Source organism: Syngnathoides biaculeatus, chromosome 3 (assembly GCF_019802595.1).
Source record: "Syngnathoides biaculeatus isolate LvHL_M chromosome 3, ASM1980259v1, whole genome shotgun sequence".
In the NCBI taxonomy this organism is placed as follows: domain Eukaryota; kingdom Metazoa; phylum Chordata; class Actinopteri; order Syngnathiformes; family Syngnathidae; genus Syngnathoides; species Syngnathoides biaculeatus.
In genome coordinates this window covers 6277041-6301170 of record NC_084642.1, presented here as the reverse complement: position 1 = coordinate 6301170, position 24130 = coordinate 6277041, and the positions used below count along the sequence as shown (strand labels likewise).

The 24130-nt window shown below is 43.8% G+C and overlaps 2 protein-coding genes and 1 non-coding gene across 3 annotated transcripts in view; 1 reads left to right on the top strand and 2 right to left on the bottom strand.

The window, feature by feature from the left end:
- ly75 (lymphocyte antigen 75) overlaps positions 1–8793 on the bottom strand; it is a 38781-nt gene extending 29988 nt beyond the window's left edge. Inside the window, exons 1-4 of the mRNA XM_061813905.1 lie at positions 8544–8793; positions 4562–4933; positions 1300–1473; positions 408–569 (exon numbers count right to left, since the gene is read on the bottom strand). Of these exons, the coding sequence (XP_061669889.1) occupies positions 408–569; positions 1300–1473; positions 4562–4933; positions 8544–8601 (766 nt within the window). The 5' untranslated portion in view covers positions 8602–8793. The remainder of the gene's footprint in view (positions 1–407; positions 570–1299; positions 1474–4561; positions 4934–8543) is intronic.
- Positions 8794–10938: 2145 nt separating this feature from the next.
- The window catches only part of pla2r1 (phospholipase A2 receptor 1), a 36008-nt gene continuing 22816 nt past the window's right edge, over positions 10939–24130 (bottom strand). Inside the window, exons 21-30 of the mRNA XM_061813906.1 lie at positions 23981–24098; positions 23743–23882; positions 22472–22613; positions 21593–21828; positions 19497–19671; positions 18195–18329; positions 17364–17486; positions 15434–15619; positions 13285–13320; positions 10939–12096 (exon numbers count right to left, since the gene is read on the bottom strand). Coding sequence (XP_061669890.1) covers positions 11882–12096; positions 13285–13320; positions 15434–15619; positions 17364–17486; positions 18195–18329; positions 19497–19671; positions 21593–21828; positions 22472–22613; positions 23743–23882; positions 23981–24098 — 1506 coding nt within the window. The 3' untranslated portion in view covers positions 10939–11881. The remainder of the gene's footprint in view (positions 12097–13284; positions 13321–15433; positions 15620–17363; positions 17487–18194; positions 18330–19496; positions 19672–21592; positions 21829–22471; positions 22614–23742; positions 23883–23980; positions 24099–24130) is intronic.
- Positions 15653–15725, top strand: trnaf-gaa (transfer RNA phenylalanine (anticodon GAA)). The gene has a single exon. It is a non-coding gene; the product is annotated as a tRNA-Phe (tRNA).

Below are 24130 nucleotides of genomic sequence, written 5' to 3'. Positions count from 1 at the left end.
GGTTTTTTTGGGGGGAACTGAGTCAGAAGACCATTACAATAGTCAAGTCTACTTCAGATAAAAGCATGGATGAGCTTTTCCTGGTCTGCTTGAGACATACAAGACTTCACTCTAGATAAGTTTTTTAGATGGTAGAAGGCAGTTTTTGTGATTGATTTGATGTGATTGTTGAAAGTACTAGTACATACTAGACCCGGAAACTAATGATATGACCGTGATATGATCTAGCTTCTCAGATGCCTTGACTCTTATGTCAAGTCGTGTTTTATCAATACAAGTCACAAGTCATCAAGACAGTGACTCATGACGCCTTGCATCCAAATGGCAATGACTCGAGCGCTGATCTGTGTTAGGTGCAGTATTATTCAATTAAAGTGTTCTCCATATTATAATGGTATCTTTCTTACATGTAGAGGAGTGGAGATCATCCGGGCTAGAGACACTGAGCAAATCTGCACCTTGGCTCCGACAGGAATCTAGCGCTTGCTGCCAGGTCACGGCGGCATCGTGAACAAACTCGTAGCAGGAGTTTCCCTCCGGCCCGGTAAACAGCGTCTGGCAACCATCCTCTGAAATGTCAGGGACAGAGTGAGTGTTTGTTTTTTGCTAAAAAACTGCCACTAATGGCCTGATTTACTCAAGTTTTGTGCACACAAAAACGGTAGCAAACAGATGCAGAAGCTGATGTACAAACTTGGTGGACACAGAGTTGAATACTATGAAAAGATTAATTGATAACGCAGAATGTGATAGATCAAATCAGACATCCACTCACTTTCACATCTACGGGGAATTTCGAGTCCCCAATGTATGCATGTTTTTGGGATGTGGGAGGAAATCGGAGTGCCTGGAGAAAACCCGCACAGGCACGAGAGAAAATAAAAACTCAAAACAGGTGGGGCAGAGATTTGAACCCCAGTCTTCACAACTAGTTAAATCAAAAAATTAAAATTAGCTGCAAAAATTGCACTTGTGCAATTTGTTCCTCCCTCAGATAGGGAGTTTAAATACAATGGTAAGCACACAGATTTATGTGCAAAGCTGGTCGAATTCAAAATTAGTCCAACGTTGTGGTGATATATCCAAGTTTAATTCGCCTCTTCCACTAACACTTCCAATTCCATCACTTCAATCTTTATTTTTGCACTTGTAGGGCTAAGAGCTATCTAAAGTGCAAAATCAATTTGATGAGATCACAAGTAACATGTCCACCAGCACTTGTTCAGGTCAACGCGCAATTTAGCAGTTTGAGAGATCTTTGAAAAAAGGGTTCAAATAGTTCAAAAGTGTAAAACGTGCCAGGTAGTAGACAGTTTCCCATCTGTCGGTCTTGATCATAGTCGGACGACGTGGAGCACCATGAGAGTCCCTGCACGTCGGCATCTGGGAGGCATCCGTGGTGCCAGCTTCCGTTGTACTTGAAGGGGAACTCACAGGGAGCGCCAGCAGCAGTCCCGCCCGTGGTGTGAATGACTGCATGAATATATATAAAAAAAAACAAAACCACAAATACAGGGAAAGTCAAACAACTGTGACGAGATTATGAAAAAAGAATGTCAGCTCATGATTGAACAGTTATTTAGAAATTTAACTGTTGAATTGTGAATCACGACGCAAAAGAAGTCAAACATTGCTTGGCGAACTGAACGGACAGTACGCTTAGTCATTCAGAGACAAGACTGGTTTGTTTCAACAGTGACAACGTACATATTATCCTGTTTGTCGGTTGGAAAAAGTTAAGAGCAAAACATTGCGATGATGAAATAACAGCCAAGAACCATCGATAAAAGAATAAATAAAAGATAAAAGAGACATTTCGATAGTGGTGCCTTGTATGAGTTTAATCTGTCAATCAAATCAATGTTCCCACTGACAGTCTGACATTAACACTGAATTTGTGAGTTGATGTGCCTTTAAGAGGCGTGGCCTCGTGAGTCACATGTTCTGAGTCTGTCTCCGGTTGGCTGTTTCCCCCGCCCGTCTGAGGATCCTCTCCATTAGTTGTCCTTTTGAGCGTTTGAATTTCGCATGCTTGTGTTTGACTGCCCAATTGAACAAATGGCTGATATGATGACTTATAAAAACAAAACATACAAAAAACGACTACAGTATATTGTTAATAACCATCATTTATTTTACCGTAATTTCCGGCCTATAAGCCGCAACTTTTTTCACACGCTTTCAACCCTGCGGCTTATGCGGCTAATTTGTGGATTTTTTTCTAATGGCCACAAAGGGGGACGCTCGAGCGGAAAAGGTAAGAGTGCGATCGGTGGAATATATGTGCAGAGGAAGTGACTTTTACCAGTATGTTTTTTTTAACCGGCCCTGTTACCGCTGCCCTAGCCTTAGCGCTGTGCTAGCGTGTTGCTGCTGTGTGTCCGTGATTTTTACCGGTATGTTTTTTTTCTTTGGTTTCTGTTCGTGCTACCGTGTTGTTGCTATGTTAAGCTAAGGTAAGGTATCAAAACTTTGTGTACTATCTTTATATCTCGTGTTTCAATGTGGGCACTTACAAATATACTGGGTGAGGCGTATAACCAGGTCCGCTCTCTCGGCCGGAAATTACGGTAACAGCCCCGAAGAATCGAAAATTTACTGGCTATCATATCCAACAACTTCATGGATCAAAGGTCAAAGCAATTCTTCATCTCAACAATTCTGATGGACTTCGATACTCCTCGTTGTGCTTTATTCTGTCCCTTTTTACTGGAGTTACACTTACTTTGATCAACATAAATCAAAATGAAAAGGAACCATCGATTGATTATCTAGGACGCGACATATTTTTCAACGCTATGGAATGACAGGGATTTTTCTACTTTATTATGAACGCAGCAATATCTGGGACTAAGGGTCAAAGCTCACTTCGACATTATCGTGAAAAGAAAATGGACGACTGAGTGTGATGCCCAAGTCACACGGCAGATATAGATGAGACATCGGAATTCGACCTACTTACCGTAACCGTTGTTATCTCACATAAAAGGAGACTTGGCTGCGAGGAATGAGGATCAACACCTCAATGAAGCGGTTAGAAATGTACAAAAACCAGTTTGGTCACGTCACATGCCTGCTTTGAGTTGTCTCGCTTTCTTCCCACACCGTCTAATTCATGATTCACTAATTCACTTCTTATATGTCAAGATATGTGATTATGTGACCATCTATTTACAAACAAAATTCCAACATTTGGTTCCTGATATTGTCTTAATTTATTCCCAATAATAATCGCTTTGGTCTCAATCTGACGGTTTGACATTCAGATTTTTTAACTTAACTTAAAAACTGCTGTTTTCATCTTTAGACTAATGCGATTAAACTACTACTTAGGCACCATCTTGTAATGTAATGGTGCCAAGGTACTAAATAGAAGTGAGTTGAGGACCTTAATTTTCACAAAAGTGCCGTAATTCCCGGCCGACAGAGCGCACCTAGCTAGAAGCGTCACCGAGTACATTTGCAAAGGAAATACCATTTGGTACATACATACGCCGCAGCTGTGTAAAAGCCGCAAGTGCCCACATTGAAACCCGAGATATTTACAAAGAAAGACGGTACAAAGAAAGAATTAAATGCTAGCGGTAGTGCTAACATCAGCACCATGTTAAAGCTATCACTAACGCTAGCACTAACAGGGCCAGTTAAAATAAAACTTACCAGTAAATATCAGAGACACGTCAGTAACACAGCAGCAACATGCTAGCACAGCGCTAATGCTAGCGTAGCACTAACACTAGCGCCACACAAAAGCTAGCGTAGCGCTAACACTAGCGCCACGCTAAAGCTGACGCTAACGCTAGCACTAAACTTATCAGTAAATATCACCAAAACCTATCGGTAAATATCACCGAGACACGTTAGTAGCACAGAACCAACATGCTGGCACAGCGCTAATGCTAGCAGGGCAGGTAAAAGTCACTTCCTCGGCATATATAATCCACCGGTCTCATTCTTACCTTTTCCACTCGAGGCTCCCTTGCGGCCGTGAGAAAAAGTGTACAAATTAGCCCCATTAACCGCAGGGTTGAAAGCATGCGAAAAAATTACGGTAGTGCTTTTCTGCCATTTTGTGGCTTCTTGGTGCCAACTGCCAAGTAGTTACAGCATGCTAAAGTGAGTTCAGGAGTTTATTTAAAAGTATTATTCTAGCAGGATCTTGTGGCATAATTAGGCACGAATAAATATTTTTTGGGGGGGGGGGGGACATCAAATACTCTTGAACTGTTGCTTTCGTGGAGGCACACTGTACACAGTTGCCCCTGCATGAAAAATCCCCCTAAAAAAACAATGGCCCGTTTTTTATATTCCTTTATTTCCTGCAAATAAATGTCCTTAAAAGCTATTAAAATTATTTCTAATATCCTTTAAAAGTGAACAGAATGTTCAATCTTGTTCAGATATCGACCAAAATGAAGAGGACAAACGCATTCATCGAGAAACCTGAGGTAGACACACACTAGTCTCTTTAGCGGGCCACATACGTTTTTAGAACGGCTCGGACGTGGCTCCCGCACCTAATCTGGACGAGTTCCCAACGTTTTGGTCGCATGTCACTCACTGCGATACGCCGTCTGGCAGATGCTTTCCAGAGATCCTCCTCTCACCCATACGTCACGGCTGTTCCGTTTGACGACCAGCTGGCCTCCGCTGACCTCCAAGCCCATTTGGTAGTCGGTGAACACAGCGCCGTCTCGGCAGCGCCACCACAGCTGGCCGTCCGAGCCGCAGTCGACCAGCGACAAAGACTTGGAGTGGACGTCCAGCGCCAAGCAGAGGGCGGTGTCCACGTGGAAGAGCCGGTGAGCCGAGCCCCACTTCCACAAGTGGGACGTGCTGTTGGCGTCACAGGCCCCAACACCCAAACTTCCCGAGTCCTGAGCGGATAAACACTCCGCTGTGATAGAGTGCTGGATGGTGAATGCGTCCTCCACTGCCACAGAAAGAAAATAAAACAAAAAGGAATATTTCAGAAAAGCTGGCATTTAATTTCCGGGACAAATAAAACTACAGTGACGTACAAGAGCCTAAATTTAAAAGTTTTGCAGGTTGCGAACCATCGTTTGGTTTTGCTTTGTGTTGTTAGCCGAAATTTGCAGAGGTGCAACAATGAATTGCCATCTAACAATTCTGAACAGTAAATGTTCTCTGACTACTGTATTTTTTTTTTCTTTTATCGAAAACAGACCTTATTGGATTGGATCACGTGTAAACATTGTTTTGAAATAGTCCTGTTTTTCAATAAATGGATGGACATCTATACTCCATAATATCATCAAAATGTTCAGAGTATCTGAAGAAATCACTGCATGAAAGTGGCAAGGCTGAAAACCAATCGTAAATCCCTGTGACGTTTGATTCCTCAGGCGGCACTGCATCAAAAAATTACATCAGTGTGTAAATAAATACAGTTCGGCGCTCCATCCATAAGTGCACCTTAAAACTCTACTATGCAAAGCAAAATAAGCAGAATTGCTGCCAGCTTCTCTGGCCCCAAGCTCATCTAAGGTAGACTGATGCAAATCATCCTGTGGTCTGACGAGTCCACATTTCATTGATTTCCTTTTTTGGAAGTCGTGGACGTCAAAATGGAAATCAACCATCCAGACTGTTATGGATGGAAAGTTGAAAAGACAGCATCTGTAGTGGCAAGGTGCTGTTAGTGGTAATGGTATGGGTAACTTTCACATCTGTGAAGGCCCCATTAAAGCTGAAAGCTACACACAGGTGTTAAAGAAACATATGCTGCCATCCAAGCATCGTCTTTTGCATGGACGTCCCTGCTTATTTCACAATGATGCCAAACCACACTTTGCAAGTGTTACAACAACGTGGCTTTGGAGTAATAGAATATGGGTACGAGACTGGTTTGCCTGTGGTTCAGACCTGTCTCCCATTGAAAATTTATGGCGCATTATGAAGCGTAATAAAACAACAACGGAGACCCCGGACTGTTGAACAGCTGAAGCTATGCATAAAGGAAGAATGAGAATTCCATCTATAAAGCAGTTGGCAAATATTTATTGTTATTAAAAGATGATATAACATAGTGGGAAACATGACCCTGTCCCACCTTTTTAAGAACGTGTTGCACCTATCAAATTAGTTATAGTTCATGATTATTTGCTGAAAACAATAAAGTTTTACAGTAAAGCTTTGCTTTACACTAAAGCATGTTTATGTCCCAACTTCATTGGAATCTCGGTTGTAATTACGTGACAACAGTTCCCGAGGTCATTCACCGCGGCAACAGTATCTATAAACAGAACGTCTTATAGAGCGTGTGACTTTCGGTTGAAGTATAGTACACTATAAACGAAGGATTTTTTTTTAACACTCTTTCGTCATTTACTTTTACATAAATTTTAAAATACTGTGCAATTTATCGGCGGCACGGTGCATCAGTTGGTAAAACATTGGCCTCACAGTTCTGAGGTCCCGGGTTCAATTTCGGACCCGCCTGTGTGGTGTTTGCATGTTCTCCCCGTACCTGCGTGGGTTTCCTCCGGGAACGACCCTCGTGAGGATAAGCGGGTAAAAAAATGGATGGATGGATTTAAATCATCTTTAGAAACCGCTATAGAGAGAACCTTGAAAATATATTCTCGGTATTAAAGTCATTTACTTCTCGAGTATTAGTAATTTTTTTTTGCATGTGACCATCTATCCTTCCATTTTCTGGACTGGTCGCAGGTAAGCAGTAGCCTATCTCAGATGAAAGTCAAGGTAGGGTTCAGTTTTTTGTGTCTATACATTTATTGGACTCATTCAATATGTACCATCATTTCTCGTGTATAATGCGCGCTCATGTATAATACGCATCGTCAAAAGTTGACCTCAAAATTATCCGGCCACTCCGGTTTCCTCCCACATCTCAAAAAAAACATGCAACGTTAATTGGACACACTAAATTGCCCCTAGGTGTGATTGTGAGCGTGACTGCTGTCTGTTTCCATGTGCCCTGCGATTGGCAGGCAACCAGTTCAGGGTGTACCCCGCTTCCTGCCCGCTGACAGCTGGGAAAGGCTCCAGGACTCCTTGCGACCCTCGTGAGGATAAGCGGCAAAGAAAATGGATGGATGTATTGATGATGTCACAAGCAGACATCTATGCAAAATAATACCATTTAAAAACAGGATATTTAGACCAATGCAAGTACAAACTTTCTCAAGTTAATATTCCTATTAAAGCCAAACTTACATTTAGGTTTGTCTGTTTATTCTTATAAAAACTTGTTGGATACAATAATTTCCTGTTCACGTCCAACTTGAAACATTCTTAGAATTTAGCAACCCTAAACACGATTTATGCTCCTTCGCAGCGAATAAGCCGTTCATCTTTGACGAGTTCTTGTGCCCCTCGACGCGGGTGAAATTTTGAGCTCGACAGCTGGGATAGGCTCCAGCACTTCCCGCGAGCCTCGTGAGGATGAGCGGCAAAAGAAAATGAATAGATGGATGGGTGAGCCATTTTAATTTTTTTTTTTTTTTTACAATTAAAAATGTAACAGAAATTCTTTGGTATTACAGATTACTGCAATTTTAATCGGAAATTTTACATAACGTGGACCCTTACTATTTACTGGGGATATGGACCATGATTGGCAAAACTTTGTGGATCATCGTCGGTCATTATAACTGCATGAAAAATATTTTTTTTAACACATTCATGGGCACGGTGGCAAACAACACTTCTTTTTCGTTTATGGTTAAGTTATATGATAACTTTACTCATTTATAATCTCGCCCCAAAAATCTAACTGCTCACTTTGACCGATGAGTTATCCTCTCCTGATGCCAAATTATGGCTTCAGATTAAAAACACTTACATATTTTGATATAGTGAAGGATAGAATGCGTGGAAAATCATGATGTCCACGAATGGGTTAAATGCTCAAAATTCTTGGAGAGAGAATAAACCACCAAAAGGTGTTTTGGGGAGTTGGTTCCAACCCCCGTAAAAGAAAAAACTGAAACAGTTTAGGTTGGGATCCACTTTACAAGTAAATTGAGGAGAATCTTTGTGACGACAGGACAAATTAAAGTCAAATATCAAGGAAGTGCACCATTAATTTCGAATTTTGGTTGTCCAGGTCGGCCATTAGAAATTTCTGGTCTTGGTGGACTACAGCTGGTCTCCAGACTCAAGGTAAACATTGCATTTATTTCTATTTCTGGAGCTCATTTTCCACTGATTTCGGACGTACAGTGGACTATGGTGGACACACCCCTGAACGTGAGACTTCACACACACGATGTTTGTACCAATTTACGTTTAACTTGACGGGCCGCTTTGAACGCAACCAAAGCGACTAGTACGAAACATCTTCGGACACATTAAAGGAAACAAAACACTTGACTAAAAGCGAATTTTATCATCTTTTTTGCCTTATTGTCGCGAAGTGGCTCAGCGGCTATTGTCCCGATTCGTGTGGATCAACCAGAAGCACTTTTATTTCGGTTAGACATATTCAAAGCGTCACAAAGGAACCGGGAGAAAAATAAATTAAAAGTGTAAAAGTGTGTTTTGAGTCGGCCGCTTACCAAAAGTCGGACTTGTCCCCAACACCAACAACAAACCGAGTCCCACCGCTCGCAACATTTTCAGCGACGTCGTCCCGTCACATATATGGCGGGGTCCGTTGAGATTCAAAGCTGTGAAAAGAATACTTCTCGCGCTTTCATTTAATGTAAATCGAAAGTGAAATATGAAAAAAAAAAAAGTGGGCCACCCTGATAACTGTCCAATGTTGCGCCGATAACGCCGACAAGTTCAGGATGTGAAACGATCTTCAACTTCCGGTGGCATTTATAAAATAAATGTAACTTCCGGCAAAAATTACTTGTTCGCCGGCGAGACTACTTCAAACGGAAATACATGTACTATAATGTAAAATACGTTTGATCATGTAAATAGAGCTATGCAATTAATAATTACAGTACAACTACTCATAACTACTCGCTATAATCTACTAAGCCACTGCACTATCTGTCTTTACTTATAATATTTAGTTTTCTGGCATTTTTTTTAACTTCCTGCTTTTCAGAGGTAGGAAAAAACACATTTGCTACATAAAGAGTAGTACAGTACAAATACTTGAGTAAAAAAAAAAAGATTCTGGTAATAGCAAAAGTACTGATTCCACTTGTTCACAATGCAAGGTAATTATGTACAAGGGAAAAGTATTTTTTTATGTATTTTTACAGTATGCCAAGTTATAAAAATCGACACTGTATATACTGGTAACTGGCTGCAATTCTTAAATTTCAGTCTGTACTTTTACTTTTACTTCTTCGTAAAGGAGTTGAGTCGGTGCTTTCACTTTTACTCGGATACTTTTTCTTTACGAGTACAGTAGCTGTACTTTTGCCACATCTGAATAACATGCAGTACAGACATTAAAATACATGTAAAAAAAAAAAAGACATTATATAAATACATATCGTGACGTAAAATAGTATTATAACGGAACGGAACTACATACGTAAAAGTTCAGTACTACAATCTTAGTTTCTAAATTTTGATTTCGGTAAGAGTTTGAATTACTGTGCAGACGATGAAGCCATTTTGTCGGTTGTCAGTGGCAGGATGTCAAATGTCACCCCAACCTCTCGTTATGCCACAGTATTGGCAAAGTACTCGTCCAGCATGTTTGCAAACATAACTCGGTTTGACCCGGTTAGGGTCACGGGGCGCTGGAAATTATCCCTGCTGACTTCAGGCGAAAGGCAAACGACACCCCCGAACTGGTTGCCAGTCAGTGGCAGGTGTTTGCAAAGAGCGCGCACAATTTCCACCCGTAGACCACAAACACAAGTTCCCATGGAACAGACGCCGCGCGCTGCACTGAGCGATTCCTTCTTGAACGTTTGGTGCTCATTCGTTGGCGCACGGTGATGTCGTGCTTTTGAGTTTGCAGAGCGCAGCGGCTGCGGTTTTGACTCCTTCAAATATGGCAATGAATTATTAATCGCATCCTTTTGTCAGATTCTCTTCAGAGTAGCAATAGCTCCACTTTGCTGTCACATTGTAATGAATGATTTCTTGCTGCCAACTGCCGAGTTTAAGTAAAATCAATAAAACAATGTTATTCTTTGATCATCTGACCTTTAAACTCGCCGGCAATAATCAGTGTTGCAAGGGCTGTTTAATATAGTATCCATCCATCCATTTTCTTAGCTGCTTATCCTCACAAGGGTCGTGGGAAGTGCTGGAGCCCATCCCAGCTGTCAACGGGCAGGAGCCGGGGTACACCCGGAACTGGTCGGCAGCCAATCCCAGGGCATGTAGAGACAAACAGCCGCACTCACAATCATACCGAGGGCCAATTTAGAGTGTCCTATCAATGTTGCATGTTTTGGGGATGCGGGAGGAAACCGGAGTGCCCACCCAGAGAAAAGCCACGCAGGCACGGGGAGAACATGCAAACTCCACACAGGTGAGGCCGGGATCGAACCCGGGACCTCAGAACTGTGAGGCCAACACTTTACAGCTAAGTCACCGTGCCACTCTGTTGAATATAATACAAAATAGTATGATATTGAATAAAGAGGAATGTACGTATTCATCCATCCATCCATTTTCTTAGCTGCTTATCCTCACAAGGGTCACGGGGAGTGCTGGAGCCTATACCAGCTGTCCAAGGGCAGGAGGCGGAGTACACCCGGAACTGGTCGCCAGCCAATCGCAGGGCACAGAGAAAAACAGCATCACTCACAATCACACCTATGGGCAATTTAGAGTGTCCAATTAATGTTGCATGTTTTTGGGATGTGGGAGGAAACCGGAGTGCCCGGAGAAAACCCGCACAGGCACGGGGAGAACGTTGTAAACTCCACACAGGCGGGGCCGGGATCGAACCCGGGTCCTCAGAACTGTGAGGCCGACGCTTTACCAGCCCCAAGAACAAATTGACCACTCAAATTGTTTGTTTGTCGGCCCACCGTGAATTTATTGAACTAGTGTACACACAAATGTGTAAATTACCACTCATTGCTTGCTTTGCAACAAATAACACATCCATTAAAGTCTACGTCACCTTGGACGGAAAGGAGTTTGAGCATTTATGTACTTGTATGCTCCTCGTCCTCACTAGTAAGACAATTCAGCACATGACTACTAGAACTCAACTGTCTTAAGGGTAAAATTTTCCACTACTGGCACTATATTTGGTGTAATAGCACACAATTCAGCATTACGAGTAACTTACTGCAGTGCACTAGTAATGGTAGGTATCTGTCATGCACTAGTAATCTGGACACTACTAGTAGCAGAAGATGCACACTAGTACTTCGTTGTCCTACTAGTTGTGCAATTAGCATGTGATGGCCATCTACTAGTACCCTCTTGGTCCTCACTCATGCAGAAATGTCATACTAGTAGGACAAATACAGGTTAATAGCGACACTGAACTACTCCAGGATCCAGGAGGTTTGTAGCGCATGACAGCTTAGTAGTGTGCGTCATGCTGCACAGGAGTTTATAAGGTTATCGTTTAATTATGTGCCATAAGGCCAGAAATGGCAGTTCTAGGGGAAAATATTACAAGTAAGTCACAGTTGTTCTCATCTTGCCGTTCTATATTGTTTTACTCGTGAAGACAAAATATGTACTAATGCATACAGTTTGAGCGGAATATTAAAGATGTGCAACGAATGCTCAAAACATTTCCATAAACTTCGGAGATTTGAGGTTTGGCAGCTTTCAACATAAAAAAAAAACAACAAAACACGTATTTACATCCAATATTAGTAATACTGACAAAATAAAATTTTCGCCGGGATTATTTGGCCAATAATTCAAATGTACAAATTAGAAAATATGTGCGAGCGGGAAGTCGACCCTGTTGTGAATGGAAGTTGCGACGTCAGCCTTGAAAACGTCATCCCGAGTGATCCTCCAGCTCCGCGATCAGCACGTTACCGTCCGACTCTGTGGCCTGGGAGCCCGTCTGACGGTAGTAGGCGGTGGCGAGCGCGGGGAGCCCCCAAAAATGGGCCGCGTTTCTCCGGTACGCAAAGCACAGCGCTCCCGCCAGCAGGGCAGACATCAACGCGGCCGCCAGAACGGCGGCGAGGATGACGCCGTCGTGTAATCCTGGAAAAAGGACACGACGTTCCGTTTAGGCGAGCGTCACAAAAAAAAAAACATAAAATCGTCCGTCGCTTCAAAGCCTCTTTCATAAACCAACAATATAACGTGGAAATTGCGGCATCGTCCAAAGCATCTGGTGCAAAACACAATAAAAAATGGATTTTCAATTCTTGACAATGGACTCTAACTGTATGATTTACCTTCAGAAAATAAAAAGGAATTAGTGTGGCTCAGCTGGTAAAGCGTTAGCCTCACAGTTCGATCCCGGACCCGCTTGTGTGGGGTTTCCATGTCCCCCCCATGCCTGCGTGGCTTTTCTCCGGGTGGGCACTCTGGTTTCCTCCCACATCCCAAAAACATGCAACATTAATTGGACACTCTAAATTGCCCCTAAGTGTGATTGCGGCTGTTTGTCTCCATGTGCCCTGCGATTGGCTAGCAACCAGTTCAGGGTGTTACCCCGCCTCCTGCCTGTTGACAGCTGGGATAGGCTCCAGCGCTCCATGCGACCCCCGTGAGGATAAGCGGCAAAGAAAATGGATGGATGGATGGATAGAAAATGCCGTTTTCATGTATTTCAATTGACTAAATGTGGCCACGACAGTGCCAAAAGGTTCTGTTTGATGTAAACAATATCCATCCATTTTCTTTGCCGCTTATCCTCACAAGGGTCGTGAGGAGTGCTGGAGCTTATCCCAGCTGTCAATGGGCAAGAGACAGGGTACACCCTGAACTGGTCGCCAGCCAATCGCAGGGCACATCGAGACAAACAGCCACATTCACAGTCACACCTATGGGCAATTTAGTGTCCAATTCATGTTGCATGTTTTTGGGAGGAAACGGGAGTGCCCGGAGAAAACGCACGCAGGCACGGGGAGAACATGCAAACTCCACACAGGCGGGTCCAGGATTGAACCCAGGACCTCAGAACTGTGAGGCCAACGCTTTCCAGCTGCTCCACCGTGCCGCCTGTAAACAGTATATTCTTGATATATTTGATATACAAGAGTCCAAGTTGGAAGTGGTCAAATTAGACAATAATCCCCGCCCTTGGGAAGTTTTATTCGGTTTTCATTAACACAGTTAAAGAAAACGGACACAAAAGAGGAGCAGCATCCAACTCACATGACACTTGTGACCCAATAAAAAAAAAAAAAAATAGAGTTAAAGAGTGATAAAAGTCCACTTTACCTTTGAATGGTTTCATTTCCACCTCGGTAGTTGCATCTGCAAAAGAGGACATAAAGTGAGGTTCTCGCTTTAAAAAATACTAATTATTCAGAGCCACTATTCATTTTAAAAACAATCTCTCAGGTTCTTCATGATGGTGCCTCTGTGTGTGTATGAGAGAGAGGAAGAGAGAGCAGTGTGTATGATTGCCTCAGTAGTGAGTGTGAGAGTGTTTTAATTTTGCATGCAAGCAAAAAAGTCAAAAAACAGTTTTGTAGGTAGGAGAATTTCAGTTCGTACATGAGAGCGATTCATTTATGCACATTAATTTTTTGTTAAATTGGCGTATGAGGACATTGCTTGAGTGTCTGTGACGAGAAAATAAATCAGTACTGTGTGAGAGAATCTTTCATTAGTGGCTGTATGAGCAGTTAGCAAAAAACATTTATGTACGTATGTATGAGAGGGCGGCGGCACGGTGGATCAGCTGGTAAAGCGTCGGCCTCACGGTTCTGAGGACCCGGGACAGCTGGGATAGGCTCCAGCACTCTTGCGACCCTCGTGAGGATAAGCAGCTAAGAAAATGTATGTATGTATGTATGAGAGTGTTTCTTTAGTGTGTGTATTATATGAGAAAAACAATCGGTATCATCTGAAAGCATTTCTGTAGTGTTTGAGAGGATTTCAGTAAGTGTGTGAGAGAGAAAAAAAATCGGGATTGTGAGACAACATTTCTGTGGTGTGTGAGAGAGAAAAAAAATCGGGATGTGAGAGAACATTTCTGTGTTGTGTGAGAGAGAAACAAAATCGGGATTGTGAGAGAACATTTCTGTGGTGTGTGAGAGAGAAACAAAATTGGGATTGTGAGAGAACATTTCTGTGGTGTGTGAGAGAGAAACAAAATCGGGATTGTGAGAGAACATTTCTGTGGTGTGTGAGAGAGAAACAAAATTGGGATTGTGAGAGAACATTTCTGTGGTGTGTGAGAGAGAAACAAAATCTGGATTGTGAGAAAACATTTCTGTGGTGTGTGAGAGAGAAACAAAAAAATTGGGATTGTGAGAGAACATTTTTGTGGTGTGTGAGAGAGAAAAAAAAAATCGGGATTGTGAGAGAACATTTCTGTGGTGTGTGAGAGAGAAACAAAATCGGGATAGTGAGAGAACATTTCTGTGGGGTGTGAGAGAGAAACAAAATCGGGATTGTGAGAGAACATTTCTGTGGTGTGTGAGAGAGAAACAAAATCGGGATGTGAGAGAACATTTCTGTGGGGTGTGAGAGAGAAACAAAATCTGCATTGTGAGAGAACATTTCTGTGGTGTGTGAGAGAGAAACAAAATTGGGATTGTGAGAGAACATTTCTGTGGTGTGTGAGAGAGAAACAAAATCGGGATTGTGAGAGAACATATCTGTGGTGTGTGAGAGCGAAACGAAATCGGGATTGTGAGAGAACATTTCTGTGGTGTGTGAGAGAGAAACAAAATCGGGATAGTGAGAGAACATTTCTGTGGTGTGTGAGAGAGAAACCAAATCTGGATTGTGAGAAAACATTTCTGTGGTGTGTGAGAGAGAAAAAAAAATCGGGATTGTGAGAGAACATTTCTGTGGTGTGTGAGAGAGAAACAAAATCTGGATCGTGAGAGAACATTTCTGTGGTGTGTGAGAGAGAAACAAAATCGGGATTGTGAGAGAACATTTTTGTGGTGTGTGTGAGAGAGAAACAAAATCTGGATGGTGAGAGAACATTTCTGTGGTGTGTGAGAGAGAAACAAAATTGGGATTGTGAGAGAACATTTCTGTGGTGTGTGAGAGAGAAACAAAATCTGGATTGTGAGAGAACATTTCTGTGGTGTGTGAGAGAGAAAAAAAATCGGGATTGTGAGAGAACATTTTTGTGGTGTGTGAGAGAGAGAAAAAATCGGGATTGTGAGAAAACATTTCTTTGGTGTGTGAGCGACAAAAAAATCTGGATTGTGAGAGAACATTTCTGTGGTGTGTGAGAGAGAAACAAAAAATTGGGATTGTGAGAGAACATTTCTGTGGTGTGTGAGAGAGAAACAAAATCTGGATTGTGAGAGAACATTTTTGTGGTGTGGGAGAGAGAAACAAAATCGGGATTGTGAGAGAACATTTCTGCCCATAACACAGATCCTAATTCCTCAAGACGTGCCTTGCTCAACCGAGGCGGTTTTGCAGACGAAGCCGAGGCGCTCGGTGCACCCCGACAGGCGCCACACTCCGTCCGCCGCCCGGGTGCTGACGCAGGTGCCGGGGGTCAGCATCTTGGGGTCCGGAGCTTTGTCGGGCCAGCCGGTGAAGTCCAGAGGAGAACCGTCGACCCAGGCCGTCGACCCGGCTGGAAAGAGAAGAAGTGACGCCGTGTTCATGTGCCGAAATAGCTCAGTTGGGAGAGCGTTAGACTGAAGATCTAAAGGTCCCTGGTTCGATCCCGGGTTTCGGCAACTTTTATTGACAAGATTGCTCTTCATCTTTTCTGGCAAGCAAATTCTGCAGACACGGAAAGTGACTATAGTAAGCTAGTAAAAATAAGTTTAATAATGCTTTTTCACGTAATGTTTCAAATTGTTGCACAAAAATAGTACACCTACCTGTTGCTAATGAAGCTAATCAATTGATTAGTAGAGATGTGTATGCTAATTGCGCGACTAATGAAGTGCTCGATCGGCGTGTCAAACTCATTTTTAATCGCGGGCCACATTGTAGTTACGATTTCTCTCAGAGGCCCATTGTGACTGAAAGCATGAAAATCTTGAATTGACCCACCATATTTACACATTCAATTCATCGCCTAGTTTCGGAATCAGAAATCAAGGGTAACACAAAAATGCTTGCAATATCTCAGTGTCATCATTTATGATATGACAATTGTACAGATTTGAACAAAAATCATGGAAGTTGATACACATGATTCACCTTTGCGGGCCACATAAAATCACGTGGCGGGCCGCATGTGGCCCCCGGGCCTTGAGTTTGACACCTGTGTGCTAGATGTTATCGAGTCGCATTTGAATCTCATTTTATAGTTGCACACAGTGGACAACTAGTGCAGTTCTGCCCCACGAGTAACGCGTATTTGTCCTACTACGCTGTCAAGGAGCTTCTACTTGAAATTCCAGGTAACTACCGTAATTCCCGGCCGACAGAGCGCACCTGGTTATAAGCCTCACCCAGTACATTTGTAAAAAAAAAAAAATACCACTTTGTAAATACATAGACTGCAGCTGTGTAAAAGCCGCAAGTGCCCAGATCGAAACACAAGATATTTACAAAGACGGAACAGAGAGAGTTTAACGCTGGCGCCACCATGCTAATGCTAACGCTAGCGCCTCACTAACAGGGCCAGTTAAAAAAAAAAAAAACATACTGGTAAAGATCACTGAGACACACCAGTAAAATAGTAGCGCAGCGCAAACAGGGCCGGACCGGTAAAAGTCACTTCCTCGGCACATACACAAACACAGCAGCAACACGGGAGCGCGACGCTAATGCTAGCACAGCGCTAACAGGCCAGGTTAAAAAAAACATACTGGTAAAAATCACGGTGACACCGCAGTAAAATAGCAGCAACATGCTAGCACAGCGCTAACAGGGCCAGTTAAAAAACCATACTGGTAAAAGTCACTTGCTCAGCACATGTATTCCACCGGTCTCACGCTTACTTTTTCCACTCGAGTGCCCCCTTTGCGGACGTTAGCAAAAAATGCACAAATTAGCCACGTCCCCGTATAAACCGCAGGATTGAAAGCGTGTGAAAAAAGTCACGGCTTTATCGGACGCAAATTACGTTAATCAGATTCAAAGCTTTAGAACCCACCCCAAAAGTTTTTGAAGCTCTCAAACGCACTACCCCCTGAGCAAGCTACCACGTCATCCCTGGTAAAACATCCCGGAACCAAAATTAGCCAATCACTGCTGTAGTCCACTAAAAGGGTAAAGGTTAAACTTCCTATGATTTCCTGTTAATGGGTTAATAGTTGTCTTAGGACAAAGAGCATAGTAGTACTTGGACCTTAAGCTGTATCGCGAAGATATGGAATAAATGCTCAAACGATTTTCCATACGGTGATGAAAACGCTCACTGTCGATGTTGAAGTAAAGGCCCAACCACATGTTCTGGTGGAGGAACCCTGAAGTCCACAGCTGCTCCAGGACAAAACGGTTCTCCGCCTCATTCTCGATGGACAGGACGTCCGAAGTGTTGCCTGTGAAAATGAAAAGACACTCGACATTATGCCAGGATTTTCTTTGCCTGCTCACAAAAGTTGGCAAATGGTAAAATCATGACGTGTCAGGGGCGTGGCCAAACCACTGCCCTGGGCGGTACCACCTCTGACAGCTGCGTTACATTTTGGACACTAGTCGATCAAAGATTTAAGTGGTGAATGTGCCAGTTCGCTGCATATGCTTTACTGCATCCTGGGATACTCCGCTACTGTGCGTAAGTTTGCAAGTTTAGTGGCGAGTATTCCTCTTTCAGCGAGCATGTGCCCCTTACGTCTTGTCCATGTTTCTAAATTTCCCTCGTAGTCATCGGACCTCGTGCACGTTTTTGGATCTTGTCCGTTGCCTAGCGTTTCTGTGCTTCCACCTGTCTGTGTTTGACCACCTTCTGGAATCAAACCACTCTTAATATCATGCCCTCGCCTCGGAGTCCCGCATTTGGGTCCGCCCCCGAGCCGCTTGCCCAAGACACGATGAACTTAAATGATCTTAAGAGGCGCTTGCGTGTAGGGCCGGGCGGCGAATCACTAAAATCCGCGCAATTGCATTGTGTTCACCGTATAACCTTTCACATGCTGAACTTAATTAATATTAATTCATGAATCGAGTGGTCTGCTAAACTTCAGTTCAGCAGCACCTCATTTACACTTAAAGCGCTTTCACGTGGAATCAACGGACTGCCACCGTACCTTTCCGCCTGCAGTGGTCTCGCGCCTCCTCAAAAGTCAGCCGCTGCACCGCGGGCTCAAAATTGTAACAGACGTGGCCAAATTTCACCCACGTCGAGGGGCACACCAACTCGTAGGAGGTGAACGGCTTGTTCGCTGGGAAGGAGCACAAATCGTGTTCGGGGTTGCAAAATTCTGAGAATGTTTCAAGTTGGTTGTGAACAGGAATTTATTGTATTAACATATTTTTATAGGAATAAACAGACAAACCATCATTTAAGTTTGGCCTTAATAGTTTGTACTTTGTCCTGTTTTTAAATCGGATTATTTTGCTTGTGATAAAACACAACATTTACATATGTAATATATATCCATCCATCCATTTTCTTAGCCGCTTATCCTCACGAGGGTCGCAGGGAGCGCTGGAGCCTATCGCAGCTGTCGACGGGGAGGAGGCGGGGTACACCCTGAACTGGTCACCAGCCAATTGCAGGGGACATTGAGACAAACAGCCGCACTCACAGTCACACCTAGGGGCAATTTAGAGTGTCCAATTAATCCATCCATCCATTTTCTTTGCCGCTTATCCTCACGAGGGTGGCAGGGAGCGCAGGAGCCTATCCCAGCTGTCGACAGGGAGGTGGCGGGGTACACCCTGAACTGGTCGCCAGCCAATCGCAGGGCACATCAAGACAAACAGCACAACACAATCACACCTACGGGCAATTTAGAGTGTCCGATTAATCTTGCATGTTTTGGGGAAGTGGGAGGAAACCGGAGTGCCTGGAGAAAACCCACACAGGCATGGGGGGGGGACATGCAAACTCCACACAAGCGGGTCCGGGATCGAACCCAGGACCTCAGAACTGTGAGGCCAACACTTTATCAACTGATCCACCGTGCCGCCTATAAAATATCTATCTATATCTATCTGTTTTATTTCTATCTATCTATCTATCTATCTATCTATCTATCTATCTATCTATACATACATACATACATACATACATACATAAATATTTTGTATATACTTTAGTATATATATATATATCATATACAGTATAATTTCAATTAAGTCACCCTACATTTCCAGTGAATAAATAAAAATAAATATAAACAAAATAAATAAATAAAAACGATAATCAATGAAATAAATAAATAAAAATAAATTTCCCTGGCGTCACTTGCCATGGGAGCTTTCCAGAACATTTACCGCTATTTTCCACCCTTTTAGAATTCAAGTTGCGTATTTGTCACTCAATGAAAGCGGACAAGACCGGAAATCAGATGTGCAGCCATAATTTGAGTGTTCATATTTTTTACTTGGCGGAGGAACGTGGCACAAGGCTCCCGGTAGAAAGGTTTCGCAGTCGGCTCGCCGCCATCCCCCGTTCACGTCCATGTAAACGCATTCTCCCGTGTCGAAGTCGTCTTCGGCCGAATCCCAGTGCGTGTACACGGTGTCGCTGCCATCCGACCACTGATAGTTGATCCCGCTCTGTAAAAAAAAAAGAAAAAAAAATATACCGCATTCAGTCTGGATGAAATGAAACACGAAACGGAATTTCACGAAGGGGAAAAGTTTGCACTCCTTTTGTAAGTAACCTAAATGGAAAAAAAAACGTGCCGTCCATGCATTTTTTTCTAACGCTTCTTCTAGGTAAGCTAGAACGTACACCGGCTGACTTTGGCAAAGATGTGGGGTGCACCTACGCAAGTCAATTGCAAAGCATGCAGAGTATCCCAAAAAAGTGAGCACATCCCATACACTTGCGTGAAATATTACCATAATTTCCATCTTATAAACAGGAAACACGAGTAAGAACAATTGTGTCTTACTTGTGTATTTTTTCCACTACAGTATGACATTTCTGCACACGAGAAGGCATACTAGTAGGACAACTACAAGTCATCAGTCAGGCAAAACTGCTGCCAATTACCGTAATTTCCGGCCTACTTTTTTCACACGCTTTCAACCCTGTGTTTTATGCGGTGATACGGCTAATTTGCGCATTTTTTCTAACGGCTGCAAGGGGCCACTCGAGCAGGAAAGGTAAGAGTGAGACCAGTGGAATATATGTGCCGAGGAAGTGACTTTTACCAGTCTGGCCCTGTTAGTACTGCGCTAGTGTTTTAGTGCCGTGTATCAGTGATTTTTACTGTTTTTTTTTTTTTTAACCGGCCCTGTTAGCGCGGTGGCACTGGCGGTAGCGCGCATCGTTAGCATTTGTGCGGCAGCGCTAGCGTTATAGTTAGCACGGCGGCGCTAGCGTTAAACTCTCTGTGTACCGTCTTTCTTTGGAGCTATCTCGTGTTTCAATCTGGGCACTTGCGGCTTTTACACGGCTGCGGCGTATGTATGTACCAAATGGTATTTCCTTTACAAATGTACTGGGTGAGTCTTATAATCAGGTGCGCTCTGTAGGCTGGGAATTACGGTATATCTTTTTGTGGGACGAAAATGACGAAATAACACGTTGCTCCAAAGTAGTCCGTGTGCAGCTCCTACGTGTATACTGTCGCAGCGTACGTTTATCTTCTCCCAACCCACAGCCGTTGTCGTCTAAATGACTGGCAACAAAAGTGAGTACACCCCCATGTGAAAAAGTCCAAACTGTACCCAAAGTCGCACTATTTTGTGTGGCACCGCTATGTTCCAGCACTACCTTATCCCTTTTGGGTATGGAGTTCATATGAGCGTCACAGGTTGGCACAAATGTGGGGGATGTACTCACTTTTGTGGAATAGTACATGGGCGAATAAGCGCTCACACCTATGGACAATTTAAAGTCTTCAATTACCGACGAGGGGATGAAACTGGAGAGAAGCCAGAGTACCCCGCACATGTAAACGTCACATCCATCCATTTTCTTAGCCGCTTATCCTCACAAGGGTCGCGGCGGAGTGCCGGAGCCTATCCCAGCTGTCGACGGGCAGGAGGCGGGCTACACCCTGAACTGGTCGCCAAGCCAACTGCAGGGCACATGGAGACAGACAGCCACACTCACAATCACACCTATGGGCAATTTAAAGTGTCCAATTAATGTTGCATGTTTTTGGGATGTGGGAGGAAACCGGAGTGGCCGGAGAAAAGCCACGCAGGCACGGGGAGAACACGCAAACGCCACACAGGCGGGGCCGGGATCGAACCCAGGTTCTCAGAACTGTGAGGCCAGCTGATCCACTGTGCCGCCACTACTTATATTATACTATCAAATTAGCCGCAGTCCTTCATCAACACTGTGTTGCTGGGCCACAATATTTCTTCTATTTTTATATTTCAAGGTTTATTCCCATGTACAGTATTTGCATAATTTCCCACAGAGTATTGAAAAAAATGACATTTTTGCAAGGCTAGTTCTCAAAGTCATTCCATGTGAGACAAGTCGGATGCTCATCAATTTACAAATCTTACTTACGTCTTGACTGTACAGTCCGATCCAGTGTGGGACTCCCAATCTATTGACGAGGACCGTCAGGAAAGCCTGGTGGTAGGCGTCGGTGACGCTCACGAGGTCCGAGTCGTTGTCAATGCACGCGTGCATGGCCTCGTACCAGCTCATGTTGCCCGAAACCACCTTGTAACTGCGGCTTTTGTACTCAAGGCTGTCAGGGAGCGGGTGGCGGGACGAGTGGCTGGGGGGTTTGGACGTATCTGAGACAAGGACGGGGAGAAAACACGGACAATTGTAAGTAAGATCACGACGGTAGCCATCGATAAGCAAATGATGTTCATGTTCTCGTGTGCTCATTTTAGCAGCATCCAAAAAGTCAATAATCAAACACAAAATTATGTTCCGCTGGCACATTTTAAGAAGATCAAATGTGAGAGAGCTGCATAAAAAAATTCTGCCATTTTTTCATTTATGTATTTATATGTTTAGCGTTGTGGATTTTGTGGAATTGTGATGCGCATCATGTGGCCTCTCAGTTAAAGATGCTGCAAAGTGGGAGGGGGCGGGGGGGTGTTGTTAACAACTTTGCCAATTATAAATTATATAAAATCATCAAATATTTAAAATCCATCCATCCATCCATCTATTTTCTTTCGCCGCTTATCCTCACAAGGGTCGCAGGGAGTGCTGGAGCCTATCCCAGCTGTCAATGGGTAGGAGGCGGTTGCCAACAGCAGGGCACAACGGGACAATCACACCTTTGGGCAATTTAGAGTGTCTAATTAATGTTGCATGTTTTGGGGATGTGGGAGGCGAAAAGCCACACAGGCACAGGGGAGAACATGAAAACTCCAACCCGGGATCTGTCCATATCATCTTTTCTTTATTTTTTGATATTCTGACCTTGAGGTTTTTGGCAAACAAAGCCGTAGCCATCGTCAGTGCACTTCTCATCGTACCACTTCCCAGTCAGGTGGACGTTGTGGTTGTTGGACAGCACGGCGCACAGCGGCTCGTCAGCGAAGCCGGTGAGCAACTCCTCCTCCTGGCGTTACGTTACACACATTGGCACGTTTATTCGACATGTATGCCCTCTTCGTACTACTTTAATGCCACCCAAATATGCCACCGTAATATTTGCCACTTTTAAAACAGGTGACAGTATTTACTGTTCACTTATTGGGAACATATCTCTTGAGATCAACGGTGGTTCACTGTGTAGTTGGTGATTATGGCAGCATTTTATTCCAACTTTCTGACTCAGATTCACAAATACCGTAATTTCCGGCCTACGAGCTGCCACCTTTTTCCCACGCTTTCAACCCTGCGGCTAATGCGGCGATGCGGCTGATTTGCGCATTTTTTTCGAACGGCCACAAGGGGCACTCGAGCTTAAAAAGTAAGAGTGAGACCGGTGGAATATGTGTCGAGGAAGTGACTTTTGCCGGTATGTTTATTTGTTTTTTAAAGGCCCTGTTAGCGCTGCGCTAGCGGTTACCGCCCCATCCCCCTTTTCTTCCACCATATTGTCTGCGTGTCACTCTCAAACTCAACAGTGTATTGCTTAATGATAGTGATATCTTGCTTTTTGTGTACGCGTGTGTCACTAGCAGTTACCGTGGTTAGCGCTACGCTAGCGGTTAGCACCACGCTAGCGGATAGCGCAGTTAGTGCTGCGCTAACGGCTGCTGCTGTGTTACTGCCGCGTCTCAGTGATTTAGGTATGTTTTTTTTAACTGGCCCTGTTTGTGTTATGCTGCCATGTTCCCACGGCCGTTTTTTTTTTTTTACCAACCCTGTTCGTGCTACCGCATTGTTGCTATGTTAAGCTAAGCTAAGGTATTAAAACTTTGAAAACGCTTTCTGTTTAACCGTTTTCCGGCCCTGTTAGCGCTGCGTTAGCGTGTTACTGCCTCAGTATGTTTTTTTTTTTAAACTGTCCATGTTAGCGCGACGCTAGTCTTAGCACGACGGCACTAGCGTTAAACCGCTGTGTGCCGTCTTTCTTTGTAAATCTCTCGTGGGGAGTTGCGGCTTTTACACAGGGGCGGCTTGTGTATGTACCAAATGGTATTTCCTTTACAAATGTACTGGGTGAGGCTTATAACCAGGTGCGCTCTACAGGCCGGAAATTACGGTAATATTTAGCAAGCTTTGTGTTCAGAGGATCTTACATTGAGGTTATTCTTTGGCTCAATGGGAGACCAGTTGGTATAGCTGACCGGTCTCCCGTTTATCCATTTCATGGTGTCTTGATTCCACAGCCCAATCCAAACGCCTACAGAGATCCCCTGAAGCAACATGGTGATGTATGCTGCATGACACAGAAAAAAAATACATATAGTACAGTAGGTACAGTAGTTGCATACTACACGTAGCTTGTAAATGTAAAGAAAACAATGTCAAATGTACCTTGTTCAATCTCATCTTCTATCGCCACGAGTGAGCCTTGGAATGAGGAGCAGATGGACCGGGCGTCGTTCCAACTCTTTCCCTCCTTCGGCGTGTCAGGGAGGTGAAGCAGGAGACACTACGCGTGCACACAAATGGAATTGTCGCAAT